General features: G+C 39.0%; 1 protein-coding gene across 1 annotated transcript; it reads left to right on the top strand.

Moving 5' to 3' along the window:
- The first annotated feature begins 6,785 nt into the window (after positions 1-6,785).
- Positions 6,786-10,078, top strand: LOC136434840 (tyrosine-protein phosphatase 69D-like). Its single transcript, XM_066427913.1, has 7 exons — positions 6,786-6,849; positions 7,135-7,238; positions 7,644-7,866; positions 8,566-8,674; positions 9,123-9,266; positions 9,682-9,883; positions 10,073-10,078. The coding sequence occupies exons 1-7, from the start codon at positions 6,831-6,833 to the stop codon at positions 10,076-10,078; spliced, it is 807 nt and encodes a 268-aa protein (XP_066284010.1). The 5' UTR covers positions 6,786-6,830.
- The last annotated feature ends 473 nt before the right edge of the window (positions 10,079-10,551 follow it).

Here is a 10,551-nt window from a genome sequence, read left to right on the forward strand (position 1 = left end):
ATCGCCCCTAAAACATTCCTGTACCCGAAACCCTGATGCATGTACTTGCATTGGATGCTTCATACATAGAATTTTCATGCTCACACAAAAATGTTTCTTAAATCATTTCCCGTTGCTGCAATTAGGCTCTGAGATCTCGTATGTTGTGCGTTAACTATTTTATAATTATCACAAAAACATAAAATGAAGACTCCTATTTTTCCGCTCTAGACGTAGATGAGTGTGTGAGTCAGCCGTGTAAGAATGGAGCCAACTGTACAAACACATCACCTGCAGGCAGCGCTACCTACACCTGCCAGTGCGCACCTGGATGGACTGGAACTAACTGTGATCAAGGCCAGTACCGAGTTTTGCCCAGATTCTTACTGTTTATCTTATAAAATGCTGTTATAAAATGTTATGACGTGCCAACGTGTCTATACCTGTCTACTATCTTCCTCAGGACTGTAATGACTGATGCTATACATCTCATCATTCGGTGGCGTTGCAGCAGGATTGCAGAACTCCCAAATGTGTCAAAATCGCTATCAGTTCATGCAAGCCTTGGTTCATGCTAGAATATTGTACCTGCATTTACTTGTACATATTATCGTTTAACCTTCTCATCACGGCCATTAGAAGAACATCTCCCATTATTTGATGATGGTATAAGGTAAGCCATGGCCCCGCTTCATTTGAAGATTCTGGCATGACTCTTGCTGCCTAATCTCGCAAGTAACACAACCTTGGGGTGAAAGGCATAAACAATCACGAAAAAGTGAAACAATAGCTAAAACTAGAGTTCCACGACCTCATACCTTCGCCGACTGATGTTAGCCTTTTCGAGTGAATGCTTATCACTCAGTATGTAAATAAGGTCCTCAATTGCATGAATTTCAAGTGATCCTTTTCTCTACACAAAACACAGCATTAAAGTAAAATCTTAGAAAAGAGGGCCATTGTAGCATTTCCTCATATATTATGAAAATGAGGCCATCATGATTTATGTCTGATAACGTCCACATTTGATTATCTCCCAAATGCCACAAGAATGAAATCCCATCATTTACCACTCTGGAATTATAGTATTTTGTCATAAATTATGCAAATTAGGTATTCGTTTGCATAATTGATATCTATCAATATTCCTCTCTTTCTCAGTTACATGCCACGTGTTTGACTACAATGGAATGCAAGGGTTTGTATACTTTTTCACATCACAGATCCTGATTTGCATGATTCTTATACGATCATGTAAATCATCACTCAAACTATGTACATCCCTACAAATCATGACGATCCGTCATCACCTTCTTGAGTTACTAGTATTCTCTTTCAAAGTTTAAAACAAACCCATACCTATACCTACACGACTTCTCCCAAGATTTATAAAAATAATCACTGTAAGAATATTTTTGCTTAATTGGTATCATAACCTTTATCTTTACTACAGAAAATAAGGCAATTTGTTGGCAATGTATTTGCTTCAATTATGCCCATATTTTCATAGTCGACATATCAATCAGTTTTTATCAAACCTATACCTTCCAACAGGGAGAGCGTTAGATCGTAAGGCTGCTGTGACCTCCCTGACCCCAAAACAGAGCCCTGCACCAGGCAAGTAAAGTATCACATGTGTCCTCCAGGGACGTCTCACAGGGAGCCTGCTCCGGTAAACTAGGTCACCTGTCAGTGCAATTTAACCTGAATAAATAGACTTAAAAATAGCAAATTGAAAGGGAATTGTAGACATTTCCTTAAAAATTATGTTAATGAGGCCTTGTCATGCATGATTTTTGTCTGATATTGTTCACCTTTACTTAGCTTCCTAATGATACAAGAATGAAATTCCAATCATTTACTATTGTGGTATTTTCAATTAGTATTTTCTCATTAATTATGCAAAATAGGTAGCTATTAGCATTATTGGTATCTATCGATACCTCTCTCTTTTTCAGCTATATATGTCACATGTTTGAGAGTCCTAATTTGAAAGGCAGCAGATTTATAAACTTTCCTTGTTAATCATGCAAATTAGCTCCTGATTTGCATAATGAATATTCAATCATGTAAATCATTAATCGAGCTATCTACATACCATAAATCAAGACGATCCGTTGACCAGAAGTCTAGTTATTCATGTCCAAAGGTCAAAACAAATAAATTAAAAACACCTGAGATTCATTCAACACCACTTGTGGCACTTCTATGACATTATGGCGTCATAAATAACATGTAATGGGGACTTCTGCTGATTGGTCGACGCCATCTGGGTATATGATAGTGTTTAGGGGTCGTATATTTGTGTTGACAGTCATCTACTATATCGCCCCTAAAACATTCCTGTACCCGAAACCCTGATGCATGTACTTGCATTGGATGCTTCATACATAGAATTTTCATGCTCACACAAAAATGTTTCTTAAATCTTTTCCCGTTGCTGCAATTAGGCTCTGAGATCTCGTATGTTGTGCGTTAACTATTTTATAATTATCACAAAAACATAAAATGAAGACTCCTATTTTTCCGCTCTAGACGTAGATGAGTGTGTGAGTCAGCCGTGTAAGAATGGAGCCAACTGTACAAACACATCACCTGCAGGCAGCGCTACCTACACCTGCCAGTGCGCACCTGGATGGACTGGAACTAACTGTGATCAAGGCCAGTACCGAGTTTTGCCCAGATTCTTACTGTTTATCTTATAAAATGCTGTTATAAAATGTTATGACGTGCCAACGTGTCTATACCTGTCTACTATCTTCCTCAGGACTGTAATGACTGATGCTATACATCTCATCATTCGGTGGCGTTGCAGCAGGATTGCAGAACTCCCAAATGTGTCAAAATCGCTATCAGTTCATGCAAGCCTTGGTTCATGCTAGAATATTGTACCTGCATTTACTTGTACATATTATCGTTTAACCTTCTCATCACGGCCATTAGAAGAACATCTCCCATTATTTGATGATGGTATAAGGTAAGCCATGGCCCCGCTTCATTTGAAGATTCTGGCATGACTCTTGCTGCCTAATCTCGCAAGTAACACAACCTTGGGGTGAAAGGCATAAACAATCACGAAAAAGTGAAACAATAGCTAAAACTAGAGTTCCACGACCTCATACCTTCGCCGACTGATGTTAGCCTTTTCGAGTGAATGCTTATCACTCAGTATGTAAATAAGGTCCTCAATTGCATGAATTTCAAGTGATCCTTTTCTCTACACAAAACACAGCATTAAAGTAAAATCTTAGAAAAGAGGGCCATTGTAGCATTTCCTCATATATTATGAAAATGAGGCCATCATGATTTATGTATGATAACGTCCACATTTGATTATCTCCCAAATGCCACAAGAATGAAATCCCATCATTTACCACTCTGGAATTATAGTATTTTGTCATAAATTATGCAAATTAGGTATTCGTTTGCATAATTGATATCTATCAATATTCCTCTCTTTCTCAGTTACATGTCACGTGTTTGACTACAATGGAATGCAAGGGTTTGTATACTTTTTCACATCACAGATCCTGATTTGCATGATTCTTATACGATCATGTAAATCATCACTCAAACTATGTACATCCCTACAAATCATGACGATCCGTCATCACCTTCTTGAGTTACTAGTATTCTCTTTCAAAGTTTAAAACAAACCCATACCTATACCTACACGACTTCTCCCAAGATTTATAAAAATAATCACTGTAAGAATATTTTTGCTTAATTGGTATCATAACTTTTATCTTTACTACAGAAAATAAGGCAATTTGTTGGCAATGTATTTGCTTCAATTATGCCCATATTTTCATAGTCGAAATATCAATCAGTTTTTATCAAACCTATACCTTCCAACAGGGAGAGCGTTAGATCGTAAGGCTGCTGTGACCTCCCTGACCCCAAAACAGAGCCCTGCACCAGGCAAGTAAAGTATCACATGTGTCCTCCAGGGACGTCTCACAGGGAGCCTGCTCCGGTAAACTAGGTCACCTGTCAGTGCAATTTAACCTGAATAAATAGACTTAAAAATAGCAAATTGAAAGGGAATTGTAGACATTTCCTTATAAATTATGTTAATGAGGCCTTGTCATGCATGATTTTTGTCTGATATTGTTCACCTTTACTTAGCTTCCTAATGATACAAGAATGAAATTCCAATCATTTACTATTGTGGTATTTTCAATTAGTATTTTCTCATTAATTATGCAAAATAGGTAGCTATTAGCACTATTGGTATCTATCGATACCTCTCTCTTTTTCAGCTATATATGTCACATGTTTGAGAGTCCTAATTTGAAAGGCAGCAGATTTATAAACTTTCCTTGTTAATTATGCAAATTAGTTCCTGATTTGCATAATGAATATTCAATTATGTAAATCATTAATCGAGCTATCTACATACCATAAATCAAGACGATCCGTTGACCAGAAGTCTAGTTATTCATGTCCAAAGGTCAAAACAAATAAATTAAAAACACCCGCTGCAGCTCCAAACAAGCCGCTAGAGGGCCCAAACGTGCACAACGTACTTCATGTGGCATGGACTATCTACCACACAAAAATCATGACCGTAGCACTTGCAGAAAATTCGACCTAAAACTTTGAAGCTACACTGCAGTACCCAAAGTACCCGCTAGGAGGCCCATCATCGAACTTGACCTTCCCCTTTAATAAATCTACCTATTCACTAAATATCATGCACAACCATCAACAACTTCTCGAGTTATCCTGTCAACAAACAAATACGCATACATAAACAGCCCACTGCAGTACCGCAGGAAAATGCCAGGTGACCCATTTTTGAACTTGAGCTTCGTTTTCACAATCTCTACGTACCCACCAAAAATCATGCAGATCCATCATCAATACGTCGAGTTATGTTGTCTACATACAAACACACTAACAAAAAAAGTCCATTGGAGCACTTTAGGAAAACGCCAGGTTAACCATTTTCGAACTCGACCTTTGTTCCCACAACCGCCATTTACCTACCAAAAATCAGCAAGATCCGTCAAAGTTCTCTCGACTTATGATCTCGACATACATACGGACCCACTTTACAGCTGGCGTAACCGATAACATAACCTTACCGCGAATGCATACATTCCCGGCGAAGGTAATGATTGACTCAGACCAATTCAATTCAATTGGTGCCCACTGTGATATAGGTAATAACGCATGAAAGCGTTTTAATGATAAATATAATAATAATATGACGTCACAGCAACAATGCCAGCTGATGTTAGTTGAACCTGTGCGTGCATGCTTCTTAGTGACGCCACGGTCATAGTGGAGACACTCGTGTCATATTTGTATGACTGTAACGACATAAACGAATTCAAACCTTATAAGTTCCATGTTTAACAATCCAGCATGACAGGCAAAACTTACGTTATAGTCATGCGAGTTAAAGCACTATATTGTCGTTTGCCCACTTTGATACTCTGCTATAACATGCACTCGCTAACAGAGTATTCCCTAACCTATTTAATCATAATTTAAAACACCTTTATACGGCAAACTGTTTATGATAGCTAACTACCTATGTGTTAAGCTATTCAAACATTTACAATGTTTTAACTAAAACCAAGAAGAGAGCTCGAGTATCAAAGAATGTTCTTGATATCCTTTTAGACCCAGCCGTGCTGGTACCTGGTGAAGTCCAGGCTTTCTCTGCCAGTGGTTCCTGTGGATTAGGACGGCTGACCCTACGATGGACTCCACCTACAAACCACGAATCTGACGTCACAGGTTATGACGTCAGCTACAGGCCTGTGGGTACGGGATGGTCACCACAAGTCATCAGCGATGCAACAATGAGGACCACGTATTTTCTGGGAGATCTTCATTCTTACACTCTCTATGAGGTCTCGGTACGAGCTGTGGTCAGCAATGGTGTGGGGGCCTGGCACGAATGGGTCACTGTACGGACTAACCCTGGATGTGAGATTGTGATCCTCTCTGTTGTTCATTTTATTTATGCAAAATGTTTTTTGTTGGTATCGTTGTTTCATGCGTGTACAATGTATTCATATTTGTACGAAAACGAAAGCTTATTTGCAAAATGTGCTATAATAGAATGTAAAAATGGACCAGTAAGGAGCAATCTTCAGAATGTCATCATTTCTGCAATACCATTATCGTTTGTTCAATGCCAAGTTGACATCTGTCATATTGAATATATTACAGATCCCACACCTGTCAGGTCTCTTCAACTTATCAACGTTTCTTCAACTGTCCTTCATGCCACCTGGGCTGAACCAGAAGCACTTAATGGAGAACTGTTATACTATATAGCGGAACTATTCAGAGGTCTGACAATGGTGGCAGACAACACTGTGCCTCCTGGTGATACCCTGCAAGTGAACTATCACGGATTGGTTCCAGCAACAGAATACACTGTCAGAGTAGGTATAGTGTATTGACAAATTTTACAGAATGAACTATGCTTTGAAAGGACCTCAGCTCATGTGATGGCCATGTGATGATCATATGATGATCATATGATGATCATGTGATGATCATGTGACGATCATGTGACGATCACGTGACGATCATGTGACGATCATGTGATGATCATGTGATGACCATGTGATTATCATGTGATGGTCGTGGGATGATTATCTGAAGATAATGTAATGGGGTGTTCCTTCACCCGTTTCCTGTTGACCCTGTTGTAACCAATAAGAAATTGTCTTCATCAATATCACACATTTTGATTATCCTCTCATATCGACGGAAATCATGAATTTCAAAAAATGCAAAGCTTATACATAACATATCCTTTGCATCTCATTTAGGTGGTCCCGTATAATCTTGGTCCGTGTAGAGGGCATGAAAATAAAGCCAACATGACAACCAGTGATGGATGTACGTACAGAATTCATGTGTATTTTTTTTTCATGTGTAGGAAGAGAATGTCTAAATGAATGATTTTAATGCTATACCGATATTTTTTCTTATTAACACGGTGCATGATGCATCCATAATTTTTTTAGATGCATGTTTCTGTTCAAGGCATTCTGTAACTGGAATGCCTTTCCTTTTTGTAGTATTGCAACGAAGTAGTGGGTAGAACATGTTATGAAATTGAATGACACAAGTTTAGCTATTTTTCTATATGATTACTAGTACTTCTTTCAATGTGTTCATCAGTACCTGGTCCCCCGAGAGGCGTGTATCTGTCCACCAGCAATACAGCATGTGTGCTACAATGGGACGTACCAGAGACTCCTAACGGCATCATCATAAAATACACAGTCAGTACACACCTCTACAAACACCGTTTTACAATCCTCACTTTTGTAACCTTATTTGCGTATGATGTGTGGTTTCCACGTAGTTAAGAAGCTATTACGTTTTACTTTTTGATAAGTAGCCTTCACCATGGGGGTAGAGCGATTCATTTACTTTTAGCATCTTTCTGAAATAACTCAAATCTATCGCATTTGGAGGTTCTGTGATATCTTGATGTATGCAATGTAACCCTTCATGACTGTGCCATCTTCATGTGTATTAGTTAAGTTGATAACTTTGATGTAAGGAACATTCAACTGACGAGTGTTCTGACAAACAACATACAAAAGAATGTCATAACCAGTACTGATACTGCGGGAATGTTGTTAAATGTTTTAGGTTAAATTTGTACCATTTTCATATCGCAGGTGCACCTGACTGCCATATGGGTAGACGCGCCCCCTGGCGCCCAGGCTGTGGAGTACAGCCAGGATAATTTCAACCCCAGTGCGAGAATAGGAACGTTCCCCATGAAGTTCCTGACCCCGAACTCCCGGTACAGGTTCAACATGACGGCGTCCACGTACGCTGGGATGGGAGAGTTCAGCCCATACACAGACAACACCAGTGTGTGTGAGGTGCCACCGGGGAGTAAGTACATGTACTAAAAGTCTGTTATGCTGTTGGGCCATTATAACAAAGTTCTTTGTAAACAGACAACGAGTTAATACCTAGCCGATCGACCGTCTGTCACGGTGTCACCTTCCTCGGGGTAATACTGATTGTTATCTTTGTTTTGCATTGCAGCTAGGTGTTTATTGAACTCACTGGTTGTGTACAAAGAAGACGAATTTTGTAAACGAGTGAGTTACAGACCTGTGGAAACTGTTCAAGGATATTTTGTGGTGGTTTATCAGTTATACAACACAAAAAGCTAATATAGTATAAAATAAATACACCACCTTTACTCATACCCCTTTCTCGATGATATAATTATCACTTTTGGGTGAATCTTAATTTAGTATTCGTTGCCACTCAATGTTTCATTTGATCTGACTCGGTGTACTAAGTTGTCCCGATGTTTCCAATGTATTTAAGTCAATTTTCTATCATTTACTGTCTACGTACTACCTTTGTCTCCTAAGATTTTATTTAGCTTTAAGTATGTGAGCTTTTTATTCATGTAACACTTGTATTATCTAGCTCGATCCTTGTGACTATAAGCCCATAAGGGCTGGGTGACTTTGTCGCAAGACGCGATGATACTGCTTCATTCATTCATTCATTCATTCATTCATTCATTCATTTATCTATGCAAAGAAATCACAGTCTTTGGTTCTTTGTTTACAGAACCCAGAACGCCTGCTCCGCCAGAGATGCCACAACAGGCCGAGGTTATCAAGCACGACGGTTATCCCATCACTCTGTCACAGGTGTCAGAGAGGACAGGACCGGTGGAGTAAGTACTGTACTCCCCATACTGTAGATGAAAGTAGCTGGAACATTGCAAAACGAAACTATGACAATATAGATCATGTGACTTGCCAGCTCCAGCTATTAAAGAATCCAAAAGGAAACAGAGAGAGATAGAGAGAGAAAAAGAGAGAGGGAGAGAGGGAGTGAGAGAGAGTGAGAGAGAGAGAGAGAGAGAGAGGGGGGGGAAGAGAAAGAAAGAGAATAAAAAAAGCTAAAAACATTCATGAAATTTGAAGACTTCCGGAGTTTATTGTAAACTGTAAAATGCTCCTATAGGATAAAAGTTCATCTGAGTTGGCTGAGTTCATCAAAATGTAATTAATTTCTTCATTCATTTTACTCTTCAATCATTCATTGATGATTGATCACTTTATTTATCTATTCGTCTAATGATTTATTAATTGATGTGATTTGATATCCTTTATATACAGGTGTTACCAGGTGCTCGTTTTGGAGATGACGGAAGAAATGTCCCTTAAGACACTGCCATCTGTAGACAATCTGAAGGTGGTGTCTGAAAAAAATTATACATCAGGCAACAATTTAACTGCCTATGTGGCCTTGGCCTTCCGTAGGTAAGATAGGATTTGTGTAAGGAGTTTGCGTGAGGCTAAACGAATTATTGTAATATTTTCTGAGTTTGACGAGTTTTCCAAATCTGGAAGGCAACCTCTGAAAAAGTCATTCTTGAATCAATATTCACAATAATGAATAAAACAAGAAATTAAGAAGAGCTAAAATACTTCACGCCGTGTTAACTCTCTGAGGTACTAGAAAATGCAGATTTAAACAGAACGAAGTAACATTTTATAGTCACACTGATAGAGGGGTGGTAGCGAAAATAGAGGTTACATAATCTAGTGGCCGTTACGGAAGAAAGAATACAAGATGATCTTTAAGAAAATGGACAATATCCTTACGAGTCTGTATGTTTGAAAAACATCTGTTCTGGTGGTAATTTTCTTGTCTTAAAGTTTTCCTGTTTTCCAGGGAAGACTTCGAGAAATACGTCTTCCTGGGTGATGGGAGGAAGACGTCATGCTCTGGAAGTGTAGGAGGGGGCAGGAGAAAGCGTGCCCTGTCTGTAGAGGACATCTATGAGGGAGTCTACACCAACTCCCCCCTCAAACCTGGGACAGGATACACCGTAGTACACAGGGTTTATGGCAGCCGGCCACAGGATGGGGCACAGGTAAGCCACAGCAGATTCTTTCAAGTCTTAAATGACCAAAAGTTAGCTAAAATTTACGAAATACGCAAGACGTGTCTTTAATTTCTACATACACTTTGCTTCGTCCACGTTGCCAAGTACAAAATTTCGTCTACAATAGTGATCTACGAAGACAATGTTTATTTTGCCTCCCTTGACTCCTAAAGACAGTGTTAATGGTTCCCCCTTCCTCCCCAGCCCCTATACAGCAGCAGTGGTTACTCCCTGCCCATCACAACAGCTCCATTGCCAGGTACCAACTGATATCTTTGTTTTTGTTAACTTCTCGCGTAGAATCAAACTGTCAAGGGCTACAGTGGATACTAGCGATCATATAGTTTCATTTCCATTTCGTCTCTTGTTCGAAGGTATTGTTAGCAAACTTAGTTTCTTGATTCAACTATTCCGTAGTATAGTCTTTAGCAATGATAAATTGTGGCTGTCAACTGTATGCCTTCCTTACGTTGCAATCATGAAGCTACCCCCCTTCATCTCATAGAACAATTTCAACAATAATGGGTGGTTTTGTTTATAATCAAACCCACTAAAGGTATTCTTTCAATTGCTATTTGCAACTTTTTGACATGAAATATTAACATAAACACTCGTTTTGCTTGACTACGTGACTTGAGTATGACTCATGATCATCT

The sequence above is a fragment of the Branchiostoma lanceolatum genome, chromosome 5 (genome assembly GCF_035083965.1).
Source record: "Branchiostoma lanceolatum isolate klBraLanc5 chromosome 5, klBraLanc5.hap2, whole genome shotgun sequence".
In the NCBI taxonomy this organism is placed as follows: domain Eukaryota; kingdom Metazoa; phylum Chordata; class Leptocardii; order Amphioxiformes; family Branchiostomatidae; genus Branchiostoma; species Branchiostoma lanceolatum.